Source organism: Callithrix jacchus, chromosome 7 (assembly GCF_049354715.1).
Source record: "Callithrix jacchus isolate 240 chromosome 7, calJac240_pri, whole genome shotgun sequence".
In the NCBI taxonomy this organism is placed as follows: domain Eukaryota; kingdom Metazoa; phylum Chordata; class Mammalia; order Primates; family Cebidae; genus Callithrix; species Callithrix jacchus.
Genome location: NC_133508.1, coordinates 45,642,782 through 45,664,833, shown reverse-complemented (window position 1 = coordinate 45,664,833; position 22,052 = coordinate 45,642,782). Strand labels below are relative to the sequence as shown.

The window sequence follows — 22,052 nt, the reverse complement described above, 5'->3', positions numbered from 1 at the left end:
CCGCCCCCGAGCCGCGCGATTGGCTGTCGTGGCCAGTTCCGCCGGCCTCCATTGGCCCTGGGGCGGGGCGCGACCCGGTGCGGCCGGGTTATATAAGCCAGGGCGAGGGGGCGGGGTCCCCTGGGGCGCGTTACATAACGCTCGGGGTCGGACGGAGGCGGCGCTCGGCCAATCCGGCAGGCGGTACGCTGGCAGGGGGCGGGGTGGCCCTGAGCAGCCTCAGGCCTGGGCCATGCGACTGGCGTGTCCGGCCCCCATGCCACGCCGCCGGGGCGGAGCCGCTGAAGCCAGGGCAGAAATGATAGGGTCAGGGAGCTGCCAGCCACGCGGGGGCGGGACCTGGGGGGGGGGTGTCTGTGGGGCAGGTCAGGCCCGGCCCAACCTCCACGTGAGAGGCGGGCGGGGAAGGGAGGGAAGCGAAAGGCGGGGGCGCGAGGGTGCGGGGAGTGAGAGGCTGGGGATGCGGGCTTGAGTTGGGGTCCTGGGGAGGCTGGAGTTGGGGGACTGATGGGGCGAGAGGCGGGGGCAGAAGGGGGACAGGGGTGATAGGAGTAGGTGGCCGAGAGGCATGCGGGGCGAGAGGCAGGGGAGGGAGGTCTGGAAGGAGAGAGGGATGAGGGCGAGAGGCTGGGGCGGTGGTGTCGAGGACGGGGCCAGAAGGGGGCGAGAGAGAGGCGGGGACTGGGGGCGTGTCGGGGCGGGCCGGGGCGGCCCGAGCCAGCTCTCTGGGGTCGGTTCCTGGCGTCCGCAGGTGGCTCCCGGCTGCCCGAGCGGGGGTGGGGAGGAGCTCTGTGTGGGGCCGGCTGCAGGCAGCGTACCTTTCAACGTGCTTTGGGTGTCTTCTTGGCTTTGCATGGGTTTCACCGCCTCTGACCTACCGAACCCACCCCAACCGCCCTCATTCTCCGCTAACTCTTTAGGTGAGTGAGGTGGACTTGAAGGAACCCGGCCGTATAGCAGTGCTGGCAAAAAGCCCATCCGATATTTAGAAAGTTTTTTTTTTTTTTTGGAGACAGGGTCTTGCTCTGTCGCCCAGGGTGGAGTGCAGTGGCGCCCGCCATCTCGGCTCACTGCAACCTGTTTTCTGGGCTCCAGGCATTCTCCTGCTTCAGCCTCCCGGGTAGCTGAACTGCAGGCGCAGCCACCACATCTGGCTAATTGTTATGTCTTTGGTAAAGATGGTCTATGTTGGCCAGGCTGGTCTCAAACTCCTGAGCTCCAGTGATCTGCTGGCCTCAGTCCCTCGAAGTGTTGGGATCGATTACTGGTGCGAGCCACTGTATCTTTTGGCGGTGAAACTTAAAACACTTCCCCGGACTTCCTAAAATTACAGATTCATTTGGCAACTACAGGAAGACAAATGTAAAAGGCAGTGTTTCAGAGGAGGAAGCTGTAATGCCCTTAAAAAAGAAAGTCTGAAATCTCAGTTTAGATTGTCTGTCTCAACACCTTAGAAATGAAAGGTATAGGCCGGGCGCGGTGGCTCACGCCTGTAATCCCAGCACTCTGGGAGTCCGAGGCGGGTGGATCACGAGGTCAAGAGATCGAGACCATCCTGGTCAACATGGTGAAACTCTGTCTCTACTAAAAATACAAAAAATTGGGCATGGTGGCGCGTGCCTGTAATCCCAGCTACTTAAGAGGCTGAGGCAGGAGAATTGCCTGAACCCAGGAGGCGGAGGTTGCGGTGAGCCAAGATCGCGCCATTGCACTCCAGCCTGGGTAACAAGAGCGAAACTCTGACTCAATTAAAAAAAAAAAAAAAGAAATGAAAGGTATAGTGCTTAGTGGCGCCCCTCTCTCTGCTGCCTGGAACAGAAAAAATATTCAATATTTGTTGGATGAATGAAATTGTATGTGGAGGAAGAGGGGAAAAGTGAGTGGGCGAATGTTTATGTTAGGTACTGAATAAACCACCTTATTCTTACAAGCGATAGTCTAGGTTGGCTTGCTGTCCTCAGAGGCTGAATTTTGTCAAACTGCATTCCTTCAGCAAGTATTTATTGCGTGCAGATCTGGGTAGTGACACTAGGAATCCCAGGGGCTAGAACAGTGGACCAAAGTCCCTGCCACCTAGGGAGTCAACGTTTTATTGAGAAACACATACAAGAAACCCCGTAAATAAGTTCATAAAGCCTAAAGCGATGTGTAGAAAACAAGCTACTGGGATGAAGAGTAACTGGGACAGAGGTGGAGAAGGAAGGAGGCCAGAGCCTCCTTAGATCAGCCGGGAAGGCCTCTGGGAAGGCGGAGTTAAACCCGAGATGAGCAGCACCTGCCACGATGGGTGGGGAAGTGGGCCCTGCAGAGTGGAAAGTACCTGCAAAGGACCTTTGGAAAGAAGTAAGTTTGCTGTTGAGAAACTGAAACAAACTTTATTCAGGTCTGTTTCTCCTTCAGTGCTTCCTTGCCTGTTTTCATTTATAGCTTAACTCTGGCCTGCAAGCCACACCCTGACATTGAAAGTCCCATGCACACAGCTCTCCACTGCCAACAGCTATACTTTGACAGAGTGTAGGGTCCAGCCCTCTCTACTGGAAATAAAGACACTGAGTTCAAGAGAAAGAGAGTTTGGGCCCAGGGGTCCACTGCCAACCAAAGCGCAGAGTCCTGGACGCGCTTTTATTGAGTATAAAGCAGGGGGCAGGGTAGGTAGGGCAAGTCATTGGTGGTCAGTGATAGGGTCAAGTAAATCACATGTCTTAGAGACAGGAGCCCAGGACTTTCAAGTAGCCCAGGCAAGGGAAGAAGCAAGGGCAAGGGAAAAATGTGCCAGCACTTTTTCCATACTTGTCAAGAAGGAACACAGACATTAAGATTTATGTTCCTTTTCCTGATCCTATCTCCTAAAAAAGGAACCAGGTAGAGGAAGCAGAACATGAAAGTAGACATGGAACATGACTGCCGAAGCACAGCATCACAGAGAGAAAGTAATTAAGCCCCTGGATGTCAGCATGTGTTCCTGATAGCCGTCAGGCCTGCCACAGGCGCCTGTGGGAGCGAAGTTTACTCTTAACTCCTCCAAGGAAGGAGACATCTCAGACATCTCCTTCCGTACCTTGCTAATCAGCGGGCGCTTTCCCAGCGCTGGTGCTGCAGCATAGCCAAGGCACCCTCCGGCAGCCCTTAGGCGTGACAGAGAGCATCTTGCCTTAGGGTGACTTCTTTCACAATGTCACCTTAGGTTCGCACTTTGCAAAAAGAGAAACATTAGCAAAATTAAAAGGTCATACTTGGTATATCTAGGTATCTATAATATATGATTGCTTATGAATGACTGTGTGATTATATTTCTAATTCTTTTCTATTTCATTATTTATATGGGAACAGGCTGAGGCTTCAGATCCTTGTCTCAGCACTTGCAGGGTCTCCCATCCGAAGAAGAGTACCTTACTTGGAGGAGAGAGAGCTGGAGAGTCGTATGGGATGAGGTCAGAAAGCTGAAGGGCCAGATCATAGTAGGACTTGTAATTAGGGAAAGGGACTTGGACTTTTCTATTGTAAACATAAGCAAAAGTCTACTTCCACCCATATGATAATGTTTCCAGGGGGTTGTAGAATAAGAATGGAAATACAATCATGGGGAAAGAAGAATCTACAGAATGAAAACATGTGTCTGGGGATGTCCCTTGCCCGTCCAGACTTCTCTCTTCCATGGCTGTGTCAGCAGCCATCCAGTCTACCAAATCCAGGGCTAGCTCTGCACATCACTTTTGAAAGACCAACTCCAAAGCCAAATCCTGTATTTTGGTAATTGTATAAAAGCCAGTTTTCCCCACATCTCCTATACTAGAAAGCACTTTTCACGAGGGGACTGGTTTGCTTCTCTTCACTAGGGCATGGGGAAATGCTGGGTACTAGAGGGTAGCGTACCTATAGAGGGGCTGGTGGGAAAGGAGGAGAGACAGTTTCAGAGTTTGTAAGGGACAGGTATAGGGAGCAGCAAAGAATGCCATTTTTAGGATCTGGACCAGGCGCAGCTATTCCTCTATAAGGAACACAGTTCCCACAACCATGTTTATAAACACTTTATTCAGGTCATTACAGTGGGTAAGTTCCCAGCTAAGTGCACAGATACAAGCGAGGTATTTCTGGGTTAATGAAGGAGCCAATGGGTTACATGGGACTGAGCACTGTAGCCAAGGAGTGAGCACCAAGGTTTCAGAGTCAGACCGGGCTAGGGACCCTGTGCTTGGGGGGCGGGGGCCTATGTCCTAACACAAACAGCTGCTTTCTCCTCACAGCTGGCCATACTGCAAGGCGGTCTTCAACAACAAACCACTCAATGATGTTAAGGGAACAGACAGTAAAGAAATAAAACCTGTATCCTGGTGGACCTCAGCTATTGCTGCTTTGTAAGTTGTAACAGCATGTGAATAATATTTTAGAATATTCCAGTAAGGAGCCACAGAGCGATCAAGTCTGTGTCCTTCTCTCTCAGTGCCTCTTTGCCTGTTTTCTTTCATACCTGAATTCCATCTTTAAGCTGTGTATCCAGATGTTGAAAGTCTCATGCATACGAGAGAAGTCTCTCCGATGACAAAGTTTCTCTGATGACAAAAGTTCCTTCCACAGCAGCATCCTCTGAGTTATTGATACCAAAGCAAGGTCTCTGGTTGGCTACTCTCTGAAAAGAGCCATCCCACCCCTGACCAATGCCTAATTGCAGGCATCATTTAGAAGACTGACTTAGGAAGCAGAATGTGAATAAAAATAGGAAACTCCAAAAAGCTAGTTTATCATCATATCTGGGCCAGGTAATGATCAAGTTCACAGGTGGTCTTACTTGAAGGCTACAGAATTGTTGGTTGCATAATTATTAGAAACATGTTGGAGTCCACAGCTGATAATCTGTCAACTGATGGGTTAAACTCTTTTGTCTATAGGAATGAGACAGTCAGAGTCTACTTCAAACCTTCTCTAACCCCCATGCAAAATACTGAATCAGAAGGGGAGCCACACTCTCTACAGCATTTCAAAAGGAAGAAAAGCCTGTCACAAGGTTACAATTTTAATTCTGAAGGGGTACCTTGAGTTCCATTTGGCACATTTCTGAATTAAACTGTCAGGAACAGACTTAAGGCCATTTTATCGGTATTTAACTTTTTGGTGAAATAGAAACTTTGGTCATAGCCATAGTTCTATAAAAATTTTTAAAGAGGTTATTTCTGATTAAAACAATATTTTTAGCAAGTGATACATAACAATAACAAGAACGTAAACATCTTCAAATCTAACACAAGAGCAAAAGCTCTTCACCAGCATCTTATCTTAAATACAATGAGAGTCAGTAGTGCTTACAAAAAGTAGAGGGTTTTCTTACAGGGAATCAGAAAATTATCAAAATAAGGCACAGACTGTTGTTATCACAGATTTGTGTTAGGCAGTAGTGTTTTTTTCTGGAAGGCACAAGTTGGAAATCGATTACCCAAAGGTTTAAAATGTGGTTCTAAAAATAACGCTGAATGACAAGGATACGTAACTGGGAGCAATGGCAATTAATCAGTGATGACATTACATCTAGATGATAGCACTCTGGAACTTCAGAAGGCCTCTTCATCAGCCCATATGTAAATCGGGAAAGACACTGTGCAAAATGTGGACGGGGCCGGCCGGCCTTCTAATTTGGAGTGCATATTCTTAAAAAACAAAGGCACGTTTCCTAGAAATTCAATTTTACATTAACACAAAATAATCACTTTAGAGATAGCAGTAGGTAAGCTTGATAATATAGCAGGTTCTAAGTCAAAAGTCTTGAAGAGGTTTCTTGAACAGCAGGTTTGAGTTCCACTGGTTCTTCATGAAGAAACAACCCACACTAAGAGGGAGGAGAGATGCAAAAAAGCAGGGGAAACAGCAGGTTAGTCTCTTAGTGCGAATCCCAAGTGAACATCCAATGCTGCCGTCGATATGTGATCAGAAATTAGACTGTGCTGATTTCCTACTACTGGCTTCTCTCCATTCTATAGAGGGCCAGAGGAAGGAGACTAGAATCAGAAGGATCCAAGTAACTGTACCTTCCTGTTAAAATGAAACATCCACTAACATCTGTGGGTAATACCCCCATGGGCACCGAGGAAGGAGAACTGTCCAGACCCCAGGTACAATTAGTGCCTGAAGAATATCTTAGTTTAGTGTTATTACTCAGCTATTTCTTTATATAATCCTTTATATATAATCATATATTAGTTTATAGATTTAGTGCCTAAAGTATAACTTACTGCTTACATATATCTAGCTTATATAATCATACTTAATACTTATATCTAGCATACTTAGTTCTCTATAATCTTCCTGTATAATCATATAGGTATTGTAGTCGGAGCTGTACTGACACATTTAGTGCTGATTTATAGAATCCTTCTATATAACCATATAGTAGTTTGTAGTAGGAGGAATGCCTAGAGCAGTCACAGAACAGAAGCAGCACATGGGAAAACAGCCAGACCAGGACAAGAACCGAAGACCTAGACAGTGGCGTCCCTGCCTGAAAGGGCATGCACCGTACAGCAGGCTTGGAGCAAGGGGTTGTAGTACCTTGCATCCAGTTCCTGTGGAAAATAGGCCTCAGGAAATCCTGGAAATAACCAAGGGAGAAAAACCCCTCTGGTGTCACCAGTCATGGCAGCTGTACACCCTGTCAGTCTTTCCTCGCTTCTGTGCTAGCCCAAATCATCCTCCCATAAATATCTTAAGAGCAAAAGTCTATCAGCTCCCACTGCATTGGCTTATAGTATCCTTCTATTAGAAATCCTTTGAAGTCTCCAGCCCCCAGATAAGAAGTGTCGTGCATGACACCTGTTGTACACAGCCCACCTCCTTGCCTCAGTGACCTAATGGGGGGGGACCCCTTTTCTGTACATGACCCTCTACTACTGCACACGGCCCACCACTCTGCCCAAGTGACATAATGGGGTGCCTTCACTTGTGACTCACGTGATTATGTATGCCCTATTACTAAGCCTATAGATGATGACCTCACTCACAACCCTGCCCCCTGCTTGTACCTAATAAATACAGATGCTTCTGAGCATTTGGGGCTCTCGCTCATCTCCGCTCATAGGTTGCGTGGTCCCCCAATTCCAGATGCTCTTCACCAGTTCTTCAGTGTCCTGTAACTTTACTTCTCTGATACTGCACCTCAGCACAACATAAGGGACACCCCACCACCCTGTGGGGCCCTACAGCCCTACAGATATCTACCTATCAATGAAAGAAGTCATGTTTCTCTAAACAGTTCTCATATATTGGGCTGTGAGAACTGCAATGAGTTATTTCAATATTATGTAATAGTTGTATGTGTATACATACATATTTTATTTATATAGTTATTATTTTTATTATTATATGCCAGGCACCAACCTAAGCACTTTTTATGTATTTACCAAATCTGTCCTCTAATAAACAAACAAGGCAGGTACTATTATCCCCATTTTACAAATGGAGAAACTGAAACCTGGAGATGTTAAATTGCTTGTCCACGGCCATACAGCTGGATGGTGGTGGAATCAGGATGGCTCACAGGTAGTCCATGTTTTTAATCACTACATTACATAAAAGGAAATAGATGCTAAAAATATATTCGGAGAAAAGAAGTGGAAATGAATAAATTTTCTCTAACATTAAAGGATTAATGTTTATATCAGAAATCTCAGACTTATATAAAACTCAAGTACTTAAAATGTTTATTAGAGAAAACTGAAAACCTTGGACTAAATGAACCTTTTTGTTTTGTTTTGTTTTGAGAAACTCACTCTGTTAGGCTAGAGTGCAGTGCCATAATCATGGCTCACTGTAGCCTCAAATTCCTGGGCTCAAGCAATCCTCCTGCCTCAGCCTCCTGAGTAGCTCGGACTTACAGGTGTGCACTACCATACCTGGTTAATTATTAACAATAGTTTATAGAGATGCTGTGTTGCCCAGGCTAGTCTTGAACTCCTGGTCTCAAGTGATCCTCCTATCTTGGCCTCCCAAAGCTTTGAGATGACAGGCCTGACTCAACACACCTAGCCAAAACTAACGTTTCAGAGGGAAATAATACATGGAGAAGACTTTCCAATGAGTTTAGAAAAGGGTAACTCACCGATGATGATGACGATGAAGATAACCAGAACAGTAATCCCTATTGCCCACATCTGTAACAAAACATATGTCCACATCACATTTCAAACACAGACATAACGTGCTTGTTGAAGAGTATCATATAATATTTGTCTAGTCACTGAAAGGGAAATTCAGGTGCATACAGTCTGGAATAATTCATAATTTCTAAAGCCTAAATTAAATGTTCTCGATTAGGGCCTGAAGGTGACTTAACTGCTTTTTAAAAAGATGTTCAAATGATCTGTGGCCTCTAGCTAGGCATTTGTTTGTGTATACGAGTTTTCCATGTATGGAAGGGCTGGCTACTCAGCTTGTCCTGTGTCTGAAAGTGTCACCTGTAAACAAGGCAGAGGACAGCACACATCTGAATCTGGTCGCAGCACACTGACTCAGTAACTGTATAAAATCTGCTTTGGCTCACGCTCCTGGGAGGGCTGCTTTCTACTCTTCTGTTGAGCATACTGTGGCTTTCAAGCATTTCTTTTCCTTGACCTTGGAACCATTCACAGAACTACACAAAAACTGACCAATTCCAGCCCTCTCCTATCTGTGTTTGGGGCCCTGCTAGAGTGGAGGATTGGGAAGGGCTGATGACTGTGAGTGATGTTGGATATTCCTGTTCTACGTGCATCTTCTGAAGATCAGCCACAGCACGTAGAGGATCCCTAGTGTGGGGGTAGGAAAGGGTATGCAGTCAGTGTTTCGGATTCCCAGTGGACCCATAGTTCCATGTGTAGGAAGTCAAACCCATCTCCCAGAGTCATGAGAGTCCATTATCTGTAGCCTGTTGATTCTCTGAGAATGGAGAGGGGGACTTAATGTAAAGGTGACTGAAAATAAAATTACCTTGCAATTCTTCCACCAGTATTTTCTCTTCAACTTGGCTGCGCTTGTTTCAAATTGAGAAGCGCCTGCCTGCAGTGCATCTGCACGGTCGTCTAACTCGGAGAGCTTCTGGTCTCTTTCCAGAACCTTGTCCACGTTAACTCGCATTATGTCCACCACCTAGATGAGTGTGATCACAGCAAGTAATGCACAAAGAATGTAGGAACAGGGCCAGGCACAGTGGCTCATACCTGTAATCCTAGCACTTTGGGAGGCCAAGGCAGGTGGATCACCTGTGCAAAGGAATTCGAGACAGGCCTGGCTAACATGGTAAAACCCTGTCTCAGTACTAAAAATAATAAAAATTAGCCAGGCATGGTTGTGGGTGCCTGCAATCCCAGTTACTTAGGAGGCTGAGGCAGGAGAATCACTTGAGCCCAAGAGGCAGAGGTTGCAGTGAGGTGAGATCGCGCCACTGCACTTCAGCCTGGGCAACAGAATGAGACTCTGTCTCAAAAAAAAATGGAGAAACAAAGATTTCAAAGACAATGTACAGGCACATTGTTTCTTCCAGGTCAGCACTTTATTACTTTGAGCCAAGCTTTCACTTTGAAAATAATGGGCCCACTCTTTCATGATAAAAACAATCAGCATATTAAGGATAGAAAGGAATTTCCTTAATATGATAAAGGGCATTTATGGAAAAATCCACAACTAGTATGCTCAGTGATGAAAGACTTCCCTAAGTTCAGGAATGAGACAAGGATGTTCACTTTCATACTGCTACTCAACACTGTGCTAAAAGTTCTGAACAGAGCAATTAGTGAAGAGAAAGAAAGGCATCCAAATTGGAAAAGAAGAATAAACTTATCTGTACTTGCAGATGATTCTCTCTACATAAAAAAATACCAAAGAATCCACAACAAACTGCTAGTGCTAACAAATCCAGCACAGCTGCAGGGTACAACAGAAACACACAGAAATCAGTTGTGTTTCTATACACCAGCAACCAATAATCTGAAAAGGAAATTGAGGAAACAACTGTGTTTACAATAGCATCCAACAGAATAAATACCTAGGAATAAATTTAACCAAAAGGTGAATGACTTGGACAATGAAAACTAGAAAGCATTGCTAAGAGAAATTGCTAAGAGACATCATTAAATGGCTAGACATCCTATGTTCACACACTAGAAGACTTAAAAATATTGCTAAGGGAGCAGTACTCCCCAAAGTCACGTCCCAATTTCAAAACTTACAAAACTACAGTAATCAAAACAGTGTGATACTGGCATAAGGACATATAGACTGATGGAACAGAACCAAGAGTCCAGAAATCAACCCAAGGATCTATGGCACAAGAGTGCCAAGGCCGTCTAACAGGGGAAGAACAGTCTTTTCAATAAACAGTGCTGGGCCGACTGAAGAGCCAACATGCAAAAGAATGAAGCTGAATCCCTACCTCACCCTATATACAAAAAGTAACTCAAAATGGATCAATAATCTAAGTTTAAGAGCTAAACCCATAAAACTCTTAGCATCAGGGTAAATCTTCATTACTTTGGATTTGACTGTGGATTCTTAGATTTGATACCAAAATCAAGAACAACAAAAGGAAAAACAGATACACTAGACTTCATAAAAATTAAAAATTTTTGTGCATCAAAGAACATTATCAGGCTGGGAGCGGAGGCTCACGCCTGTACTCCACGCCTGTACTCCCGGCACTTTGGGAGGCCCAGGCAGGCACATCACCTGAGGTCAGGAGTTCGAGACCAGCCTGACAAACATGGTGAAACACGATCTCCATTAAAAATACAAAAAGTTAGCCGGGCAAGGTGGCAGACACCTGTAATCCCAGTTACTCCAGAGGCTGAGGCAGGAGAATCACTTGAACCTGGGGGTCGGAGGCTGCAGTGAGCTGAGATCACACCACTGCACTTCAGCCTGGACAACAGAGAAAGGCTCCATCTCAAAAAAATTAAAACTAAAAAAAGAACATTATGAAGAATATAAAGACAACCCACAGAATGGGAGAAAGTATTTGCAAATCACGTCTGATAAAGAAAAATTTAATATCCAGAATGCATAGAAAACTCTCCCAACTCAGAAACAGAACGACAAAAACCCAATTAAAAAATGGGCAAAGCTTGAACAGACATTACTTCAAAGACAAACAAATTGCCAATAAGCACATGAAAAGATGCTGAACATCACTAATCATTAGAGAAACGCAAATGAAGACCAAAGAGCTCAGCAGGATGGCTATAATCAAAACAATGGAAAACAAGTGTTGGCAAGGATGTTGAGAAACAGGAACTCTTGGACATCGCTGGGGGGAAAATAAAGTGATGCAGCAATTGTGGAAAAGAATTTGGCAGGTCCTCATAAAACTAACAGAGTTACTAGGACCTAGCAATGCTACTCTTAGGTATATATTAAAGAGAAATGAAAGCATATGTCTAAACAAAATCTTGTCTGTGAATATTCATAACAGCATTATTCATAATAGCTGAAAGGTAGAAACAACTGAAAAGACTCTAACAAATAAATGGATCAACAAATTGTGTATACACACACAACAGAATATTACTCAACCATAAAAAGGAACACAGTACAATACATCACAACTCGAATGAATGAGAAAAATATTATTGTGCTAAGTGAAAGAAGGTAGATGCAAAAGGCCATACATTTTATGATTCCTTTTATATGACATGCCCAGAACAGGCAAATCCACAGAAATAGCAAGCTGATTAGAGGTTACCAGGAAATGGGAGGAAGAGGGAATAGCAAATGATTACTAAATGGGTATGAGGTGTTCTGGGGTGATGGAAAAGTTTTGAAAATAGAAAGAAGCAACGATTGCAAAACATTATGAATATCCTGAATGACACTCAATTATACACTTTAAAATGTTTAGTTGTACCTTATGGGAATTTTGCCTCAATAAAAAAAAAAAAACCTCTCCTTAAAATTCCTTTGGTTAAAAAAAATCCCAATTTGATATTGTAAGTAAACAAAAGCTTCAGGCAGGACAGAATTATAATGGGTTTCTTACTATGAAAATCTAAAATGTTTAGAAGTTCATAAAACCATCAGATCAAGACATTATTATTTAACAACAGTATCTAATGTAACTAACTTTTTTTTAGGACAGCTAAATGTAGAAAGACAAATAAATTTGTCGGACAGTGACAGCTTTTAGGAATGTGGAAATACTAGTCTGAATTTCTCAATCTTCTGCTGTGATTCTCCACATACAACACAGAACAAAAGATGAAGGTCCTCTAGCTCAAGAATTCTACAAAGAGTGATTTGCTGGGCCAATGGAGTTTGACAGCCTCTATCCTCTGTGTGTCAATGGACAACTGTCAGAGAGGAATTTTACAGAGAGGTTTGCTCAGGCTGGGTAACTTATTAAGTCAGACTACAGGACAAAGCATTTTCATAAAAAAATCTCATCAGAAGAACTGGTCTTGGCTTGAGCAATCTAGAGCCCTTATCCTTAACATTTTATTATCCTATTTTATCAAGGGGTTCTTGGGGAATGTACCAAGGGAGTGGTATTCATGCTTTAGGTATATGATTTTTTATTTTTCCTGAGATAATGTTATGTACAGGTTTGTGATTCTATCACAGGAAATCAAGCATGAAGCCTAGAGTCTGACTTTTGCTTAGATCAGATCTTCCAGCACAGCAGGGAGTAAAATTTTGTTATAATTATGATACAGTCAGAATTGGCTTTACAGTCACACTTTTAGGATGCTTTTTCTAAACAGATTTCCAGAGTGCTCTCATTCTTGTTTAAAATTCATGTTTCCAACATTTCAGAGCAATACCTCATCTACTTGATTTTGTGTCTGCTGAAGTCTTCGATTACTGCCAGCGGCAGCAGCTGGACCTGTAGACCTGGAACATGTAAAAGCATGAGTAAATTCCCATTCCAAATACATTTTCTTAAGTATAAAGAGGTTGGTGGGCCGTAGTGGCTCACGCCTATAATCCCAGCCTGTCCAACATGGAGAAACCCCATCTCTACCAAAAAAAAAAAAAAAACCACAAAAAAAATTAGCTGGGAGTGGTGGCGCGTGCCTATAATCCCAGCTACTTGGGAGGCTGAGGCAGAAGAATCGCTTGAACCCAAGAGTTGGAGGTTGTGGTGAGCCGAGATCACGCCATTGCACTCCAGCCTGGGCAACAAGGGCAAAATTCTGTCTCAAAAAAAAAAAAGGTGTTATTCTGGGACTCTCACTGTTAACAATCTCTTATATCAGAACTAAAGCAGAAAGAGAAATTCTTCCTGAAGCAATGAACAAATTTTAATGGCATTTCTTCTAATTTCGCTATACTTTCCAAGACTGTCCCACTTCACAAACGTGAAGGTTTAATAGGATCTACTTTGTATTCCTTTAGTATCTGATCCCAAGACAGGTAAACTCTACTGTGTTGTTTTTTCTTTTTCGGAAAAGTGAGTTGAAGCAATGCTTTCTCTTTTAGGAAGGCACTCTTTTTTTATGTTGTTTTTTTTTTTTTTTTTTTTTTTTGAGACAGAGTTTTGCTCTTGTTGCCCAGGCTGGAGTGCAACTGGGTGATCTTGGCTCACAGCAACTTCCGCCTCCTGGATTCAAGCGATTCTCCCTCCTGTCTCAGTCTCCCAAGTAGCTGAGATTACAGGTATGTGCCACCATGCCTTGGTCAGGCTGGTCTCGAACTCCTGACCTCAGGTGATCCACCCACCTCGGCCTCCCTAAGTACTGGAATTACAGGTATGACCCACTGCACCTAGCCCAGGAAGGTACTCATCTTTTAAAATCTTCATCAAAGGCTTTATTTCTCCCCAGGCAGATCTTTCTTAACCACTCTGACTCTCAAGTCATTATTGGCTCCATTACTTGACAGTATCACTTTGGTTTTTCAGGTACAAAGTCCTGCCTCCTCGAATAAATCGCAGGTTCTTGGGTCTTCTCATTCTCTGTATCCTAGATAGCACCTAGCATGTGTCTTGGTATACAACAGTCTGATGGACTGTTTGACAGTTACTTTACATCTATCATGCGTCAATGACCAGAGCTACAGCAGATCCCATCTCTGTCCTCAGAGTTTAGTGTCTGGTACATAATAAGTAAGGACCATGCCATGGTACTTGACTCTTCCCACGCATTTTCTCCTTTAACCCTCATAACTCTTTGAGGGGAATATTACTCACATTTTACAGATGAGTAAAGTGAGGTTTAGAAAGTCAACACAGCTGGCTGTAGTACAGCCTGTTTTTAGATCAGGTCCTGTGTACCTTGTATCTAGATTTTTTTTTTTTTTTTTTTGAGACGTTGTCTTGCTCTGTCACCCAGGCTGGAGTGCTATGGTGTGATCTCCACTCACCACAACCTCAGACTCTTGAGTTCAAGCAATTCTCCTGCCTCAGTCTCCCAAGTAGCTGCGATTACAGGCACACGTCACCACACCCAGCTAATGTTTTGTACTTTTAGTAGAGACGGGGTTTTACCATGTTTGCCAGGCTGGTCTTGAACTCCTGACCTTGTGATCCACCTGCCTCAGCCTCCCAAAGTGTTGGGGTTAAAAGCATGAACCACCATGCCCGACCTGGCTCTAGATCTTAACCACTGTGATCTATTGGCACAACAGCCTTAGCAGGAACATTCGAGGGGTGTCGCCAGCTCCTGGAAGAAACCCGGGGCTTCCTCCGACGGTAAGCAATGAGCAAAACGGAGGTGGAAGAGAGGGTCCTTGTGATTCTTAATAATTAGCATTCTCTAACCATTACCTTTGGAAGCACCGGTTTGCAGGGGCCACAAGAGCGCTTTCGCTTGAGAGCGAAGGCCCACGATAAAGTCATCTTCCCAGTGTAGATGACCCTAGCTAGGCATCTCGGGCCATAGGGGCTCAGGACAGGCCCGAGATCTTTTCCTTCGCAACTTCTGGGGCCCAGGGCAGCACCGGGGTGAGCGCGGGCGCCCCGGAACCAGACCAGTTGTCCCGGTTCCTCTCACGGACCTTGGGGGCTAGAAGGGGAAGGGGCGAGAAGCGGGGTGCGGCGGGCAGCTAACTTCCTCCGGGAAGCGCCTCGCCGCCCCGCCCTCCCCCCTTCTGCGTCCGCCCGCTGGCCGCGGGACCCACCCAGCCAGTCCGCAGCCTGAGCCCCCAGGGCCACCGCCCACCCCGAGGCCTTGGTGTCCAAGCGCAGCCCCGGCCTACGTCCGAGAGGCGGCCGGCGGTTTAAACTGGGCAGTACGGCGGTCCCAGCCTCGACCTGCCGCCTGCGGGGCCCGAAGCCGCTCGCGTAGCGTAACGTCACTCACATTTTGGCGGCGGCGACTGCGGCGGCGGCGGCGAGCAAGGGTCGAGAGAGAAGCGCAGCGGGGTCCAGAGGCTGCCAGGGAGATGGGCGGGGCGGCGCGGCGCGAAGCAAAGACGTCACCGGGTGGGGCCGGCTGGAGCGGGCGGGGTTCGCTGGGCCGCGAGGGGCGCGCCGGAAGTGGGCGGGCGCCTCCCGGACGAAGCTACTTGGGAAGTTGAGGGCCATAGGGGTCCCAGGGCGGTTCGGGTTCCGAAACGCAGAGTGCAGGTCAATACAGCTCCCTCTCCGCACCGAGCCCGAGCTGGCGCTTGGGGACGTGATCTGCAAAGGTGGTGCGTTACGCACTGGCGAGGGACTGTGTGGGTAAGTGAGGGTGGGGCATCTCATGTTATTCTGGGCCTGGGGAGTACTTCGCTCTAACAGTATTAGAGACCGATGATTGGCTTCTGCTGAACGTTCCAGATTAATTTAGTGATCCTGGGGCACCATGTTTCTCCCAGAAAGTAGTGAAAATAAAATAAGAAGTCCATTTCGGGTATTTGTCACAGGCTTGGGGTTGGGTTAGGTTCCCGCTCTTCTAGTTTTCATTGGTAACACAAATATTTGTCACTGCAGATCATATTATAACCTTACGAGAGCTTTGGCGTCAGGGCTGTAGTTTCTTCATTTCTGTATTTTCAGGCCCTAGCACAGAATACGTCCTCAGGTTTTGGTTGAAGGGAGGGAAGCAGAAATCTGAACGCAGTGAGTTACTTTGTAATGTATTTGTTACTGAAATAGTCCTACCAACAGTTTCCTACATAAAAAACAACCACTAATAGGTCATTCGGGGGGGTCTCTTAGATGAGAAGTAAAACATACAGTACTATGCTGTCTTTTCCAACTCTACATAGAATACTTTGAAAAGGGAAACGTTAATATATATTCGAATAAACGAGAGTGTCACAGAGGCGGTGGGATTTGAGTTGAGTAGTGGAAAAGCGAACTTTCTAGGTAAGGGCTGGACAAACACCATGAACAAAGACAGCAGTGAAAATGGACGCACTGTGCACAGACCATCTAGAAGGTGCAGGTTGGGTACAGGTGAAAAGAAAACTGAATAAAGAGGAGAAACAAGAAAAATGTCATTTAAATGTAGTGGGCCCTGGAAACCACTGATTCGCGGACTTGGGAGATCCGTGATGCAAAATTTCTCTGGCAGTAGCGGCTAGATGGATTAGATGGCAGAGGGATCACTAGGGAGATAATGAAAGGGAATGGAACAGTGATGACAGAATACTCAGAAAGGAGGACGTTCGGGATCTATTGCAAAATGCCTTTTAGAAGACTTCAGAGGATTGTAACTGAAAAGGTGAATTAAATTAATGTCTATCTTTCAAATAACTGCACTGCCTCACACAAATGATTATGTTGAGAGGTGCTGGAAAGAGGCGAAAGCTCTCGGAATGGTGGCTTCAAGACATTTTTTCTTTCGTGGAACTATCTGAAACAATGTAACATTCAGTGTCAAAACATTACATCTGGATCAGAAGGAAATATTTGAAATTGTTAGGTATGTTCTGAAACATGTGCCTATCACCTTAGACTTCACTACCCAGTCACATTAAAGCAAAACACACACGTAGTATGGGGAAATTTTCTTCATTTTTAATTTACAGCAGAAAGAATATAAAGCATTCAGAAAACATTTTCCATATTTTAAGGGCAATTCAAAACATTTTGCATGGTTTCCAGCAGCTGAGTTCTTCAACAGATCCATTGATTCAATGATGCTTTACATGCACAATTACAAAAATAAAACTTACAAAAAAGAAGACATCTAGACTAGTTTTACATGCAAGTCTCAGGGACCCCCCATTGGGCGCCAACTACTGTGTGGAACTGCCATAAGCGACCGTGCAGCCAGAGAGGGGTTCGTGTTATTGTCTTTTATTTCGTTCACACAGTACAGCTGATTTCGAATGGGTAACAAGAATAGCAATTAAATCTTCAGGAGATAGAATAAGATTAGCTATTAATTTTATAATGAAATCCTACTCCTGGCACTTGGGAATTCAGATTATCCAAGAAAGCTGCGCTTATCTATCATCTTATATTCGAAATTAAGATTCATAACCAAGAAAAAGCGGTCAGAAATGCTTCATTTCAGTGGAAGTGCATTTTTGCCTCACCTAGGATTCACAGTTGTACTGGTAGGTTACATCGGCAGGCTTTAAACCTACTTCCTATACCCTCCATGAGAACCCTCTTAATTCTATGGAAGTCTCTATCATCTGTACTTTACTAACGTATTCAGCTAATAATGTAACGTGAAACATTAAAAAATATATATATGTGAGGGTTAAAGCAAATCCACTGAGGTCATTACTCTGGTCAAAAGATCAGTTATTTGTACCATAATAAATGGAATAAAGATATCTAAATTCAGTATTAATATGGGGTATTCTGAAAGAGCTGGCTTTCACATTCTGTTCCCATTTATGAATTCATTTGTGTTTGTAAATTACTCAGTGTCCTCCTATAGGTCAAATTGTGTAAAATAATAGGAATCTGGGGGACTGCAATAGCTGCAACATAACCCACACATTTAAAAACAAAATTGAGTCAGGTCAGTTTACAAATGTACAGGTGGCTACTAGTTGTGGGGCTGTCACTGTTGTCAAAGCTGATCACAAGCAGAAAGACATATACTGTACAGTAATTCGAGGTTGGCAGTGAAAGGAAGTAATTAAAAAACAAGTACAATTATAGAAAAGGCACCAAGAGCACTGACCCCAGTTTTTACCACAATCTTTTTGTATCGAACTTCCTTCCAAAGACACCAGTTTAAAAGCTTATTTGTGAATATTTTTAGGCTTCACAACAAGCCTTGAGTTTTAACTCACAGTTGGCAGCCAGAACCAAGAAAAAACATCTCAGCTTTACACCAACTGATCCTCAAACGTAACCTGGGAATTTTAAACTGGCATCAGCAAATGCTTTATTCTCTCAATTTAACATTAGTTTCGTTGTTAAAAGCATCAGATTTCTTTGGCTCCTTATTATGTGGAAATAGTAATATACCATGCCATCTCTAAAGACCAGTCTGCATCTTTTTCATTTTTAGTTATTTTTGTGTGCAATTTTAATACATTTTCTGATTTCCAGCAGGAGATATGGAAACGTGACATTTTTCTACTTTTCACACTATTTCTTTTGTCAGGTTTTTGATCATTCTAAGTGTTCTTTGTTGGAGTGAGTGGGTGGTGTTAAGCTACATACTGATTCATCTTATGATTATCCGTTTTGCAAAAGTAACTTAATTTTCTTAAGCAGTATTAGCATTCACATTACTTGGCACCATTGGCAAAAAAATTTTAAATAAAATAAACTAAACTCCTGGTAGCTAAAATTAAATGTAAACATATCCTTTTTTTTAAGTAATGTTACTCTGCCTTTTTTCCTAAGTCTAAATACAGTAGCTCTTTTTTTTTTTTTTTTTTTGCAGTTTAGTCATGCTTTAGCAAAATGTTCTTCTAAAGAACATTTAAAATAAAGTACTCTTATAGTGAAATAAAGTTTTTTTGTTTCATTTTACAGACCATAGCCACTAATGCTTTGCTTTTGTTCATTTCTTTTTTCTTGATTTCATGCACATATCTCTTTGTTTTAATATATACAATATATACAAACAGTACATCCACATTTTTCTCGCTCATTCAGACAAAACTATACAAATAATTTTATCTTGCCATGTTATTGACCTTTGTGAATAAAATATTTAGCAATTAATATAATCCCTTTCAAATATTTTCTCACTTTTCATTTCTACCTTCTATATATACACAGAAACCGCTCAGTTTGGATGAGATATAGCCAAAAACATGGAATTTACTGGCCAGAACGCAGCACCACACTGATCTTTTAGGTGGCAAATGTCCAGGCAAGGTTCATGATTCCTTAGAATTACTACAGTTTCCAAGGTTACTAAAAAAGGCTACATGCTTTACCACTTCTTAAGTAATTCTCATTGCACGTGAAAGTAAGGCAAAAAAATTAAAGTGCTGAAGATGAAAAAGGGGACAAGATGATTACTACCCTCGCAGGTTCTTGGAAGGTGGTGGGGACAAGAAAAGAAGTTGAAACTCTGTGAGCTGCTTCTCATTATTTCCCATGCATTACCCGTTTACCACACACCTGCCCCTCTGCAAATTTCCACAAGACATTAAAAACCCGCAGATTTCAAAAGTTGCATTAAGTGTGCTGTAGAGATTAAAACAAACAAACAAACACACAAACAAAAGTAAACAGTGAAGAAAATGAAAACACGCGGACCCAATAAAGATTTTTTATGATCTAAGCCCTCCACTGAGAATCAATCCCAAAGATTCAGCTTCTTGGAAATGACCGGCAGGTGCAGGAACAGCATTCTGTTTTTGTTGCTAGTATAGCCCCACCTTTTCTTATCTATATTTTTGGTATAAATATTTGTACAGTTCCACACGATGTTTGAATACAGCCCTATATGAGAAGGAAATGGCTTCTTCCTGAGAAGAGGAAGCCTCTTTCAATTCCTCCTGGTGTCTTGATTTCCCATGATCCAACAGAGGATTGAGTTCCAAGATGTCTTGCTGATCAAATTAAAAGTTGTCCATGAAAGTGCAAATGCAATGACCAAAACATTCCTGTTAAAATCCTGCAGCTGATCTCTCCAAAACTGCAGAGGGATTGTGTGTGTGTGTACGTGTGTGTGTGCGCGTGTGTGTTGTTGTTGCATGTCTCTGCTAAAAACAGAAATGAAAACAGTCTGAAAAGCAATGTCACATTGCTAAGGGATGCTGCTGTATCTCTTCAAGTTCCTTGGCCTTTTTCAATTCTTTCACTCTGGAAGAGAAACAAAACAAAACAGCAGGCGATAACTCTACAGTGAATTGTGACCAAAGAAAGGCAAGGGTAATCCATTCCCTCTGAACTGAAAAGCCAAGACTAAAACCCTTTTGAGGAATGATAGCAAAAGAAACTCCTGTGAAATTGTTGGGGAAAATATTCGAAGAAAAGATGTGACCCTTCTTAAGATGAGAAAAGTCATTCTAAAGCTTTGCTCTACATCCAGTGCTCTGAGAACAGAGCAAAATCAAAGTCTAATGTATTAAATCAAGTGTGACAATCACACGTTTATCTTCAGAAAAATTTATTCAAATAACTTTTTAGTCTGGTGGACCACAATTAATGTCCTATTACTCCATATAATGTAAATTAGGGAAACTGCACATGCATTCATTTAGCTTTTAATAGACCTAAGGATTAAGCTACTATCCCTTTGTTCATAGACTTAAGGTTGTTAGCTTTCTCGAACCTGATCATACATTTTTCCAACTCTACTCTTCACCCAGGTATTATGGACATAATTCCTTACTTTCCTCCCATTCCACATAACTGAAAAAGACATTCAGGTTCTTTCTCCCACTGCTCCCAGATGGACGGCTGTAGGTGTGATACTGATAAGGTACTTTGTTCTATTATCAAACATATTATAGTAAACGAGTTTAACTTAAACTGTTATAGACTGAGTCATGAAAAGTTCACACCAGCAAATTACTTATTAATTATCACTGCCAATCTGTAATTTTTAATATAAAAATCAGCTTCACTTGTTTTGGACATGGCCACCTGATGTAGATGGGATGCTGGGGAAGCAGCTGTCTGCTGTTAAGAGTATTTCTCTATATGACAATTACGAGCCTGCCTTAATAGCAGAATGATCAAATGTAAGCCAATGCATGCTGTGTAAGTCACAGTTTGTGGTACTGTATATCATATAACATTTGTTTCCCAAAAATAGGTGTGAGAGGCTGATTTTAGCCAAACAGGGGAAACAGTTTCTTAGGACACCCATACTCTACCGCAACAGCATGACCAGGAAAAGTTGGATTTGTCATGGTGCTATATAGAGGTCCATAATCTCAAATATATTTTTCTGATTCTCTAAGAGTCTCTCCTGTTACCTTAAGTTATACTAGTAAAGTAAAACTTTTTTTTTTTTTTTTTTTGAGATGGAGTCTCACTCTGTTGCCCAGGTTGGAGTGCAGTGACGTGATCTCAGCTCACTGGAACCTCTGCCTCTTGGGTTCAAGTGATTCTCCTGCCTCAGTCTACCCAGTAGCTGGGAATTACAGGCATGTGCCACCACGCTCAGCTAATTTTGCTTTTTTAGTAGAGATGAGGTTTTGCCACATTGGCTAGGCTGGTCTTGAACTCCTGAGCTCAAGTGTTCCACCCGCCTCTGCCTCCCAAAGTGTTTGAATTACAGGCTTTAGCCACCAGGCCCAGGCTCAAGTAAAACTTGATGACAAAACTTGAAAACTTGATAACACTTGATAAAGAAGGAAAAAAATATTGTGAAAAAAACCAGTAATCAGTTATTGCTATATTGAATAGGTTGAGAGTCTGGAATGGCACATATGCTATAATAGCAATTTAAGAAAACATATTTACCACTCCAAGCAGAATCATTTCTGAGTATTCTGCAAAGTTGATATAATCTCTTCATAGAGAAGATGCTCTCTTTTGGAAGAAAGGCTTTATGATGTTATCATGAGTAATAATAAAAAGAATTATAATATTTGAAAACTTGCTTATTTGTCTGATTTACTTACTACATACAGCAAGCCCTAGCTTGGTCCTAGTGTGATTTTTACAAATGACAGTGACAGCGTATCTCTAAAACTATTGAATCTTTTTTTTTTTTTTTTTGTTAACAGGTACAGGTAGAATACATTGCTATGTTCATAAGTAGATCCAAATATCATTTAGTTTAAATTTTATA

The 22,052-nt window shown here is 43.0% G+C and overlaps 2 protein-coding genes and 1 long non-coding RNA gene across 52 annotated transcripts in view; 1 reads left to right on the top strand and 2 right to left on the bottom strand.

Annotated features, from left to right (window-relative positions):
• Positions 1-122: 122 nt before the first annotated feature.
• LOC118143178 (uncharacterized) lies at positions 123-5,437 on the top strand. The gene is made up of 2 exons (XR_004727384.3): positions 123-306; positions 3,331-5,437. It is a non-coding gene; the product is annotated as an uncharacterized LOC118143178 (long non-coding RNA).
• Positions 4,014-18,022, bottom strand: VAMP3 (vesicle associated membrane protein 3). Of its 2 annotated transcripts, none has more exons than XM_002750262.7 (5): positions 15,249-18,022; positions 12,771-12,840; positions 8,950-9,108; positions 8,084-8,135; positions 4,014-5,818 (listed from the first exon to the last, which is right to left on the bottom strand). In XM_002750262.7, exons 1-5 carry the CDS (start codon positions 15,632-15,634, stop codon positions 5,799-5,801), a joined length of 687 nt encoding a protein of 228 aa, XP_002750308.7. In that variant the 5' UTR covers positions 15,635-18,022; the 3' UTR covers positions 4,014-5,798. The 2 variants fall into 2 exon arrangements, with proteins under 2 accessions (XP_002750308.7, XP_078186418.1); XM_078330292.1 differs by lacking the exon at positions 4,014-5,818 and adding an exon at positions 5,844-6,577.
• Positions 16,873-22,052, bottom strand: part of CAMTA1 (calmodulin binding transcription activator 1) — a 966,581-nt gene continuing 961,401 nt past the window's right edge. For all 49 annotated transcript variants that reach the window (XM_035252890.3, XM_035252891.3, XM_035252892.3 and 46 more), the window contains one exon: positions 16,873-20,110. In XM_035252890.3, the coding sequence (XP_035108781.1) occupies positions 20,078-20,110 (33 nt within the window). In that variant the 3' untranslated portion in view covers positions 16,873-20,077. The remainder of the gene's footprint in view (positions 20,111-22,052) is intronic.

Coding starts and splice junctions, on each gene's coding strand:
- VAMP3 (XM_078330292.1), bottom strand. CDS start 15,634: ATGAGATGCCCCACCCTCACTTACCCACACAGTCCCTCGCCAGTGCGT. Junction 12,841..15,248: donor GCAGTCGCCGCCGCCAAAAT/GTGAGTGACGTT, acceptor TACATGTTCCAG/GTCTACAGGTCCAGCTGCTG. Junction 6,578..8,083: donor CTTCATCGTCATCATCATCG/GTGAGTTACCCT, acceptor GGTTATTTCCAG/GATTTCCTGAGGCCTATTTT.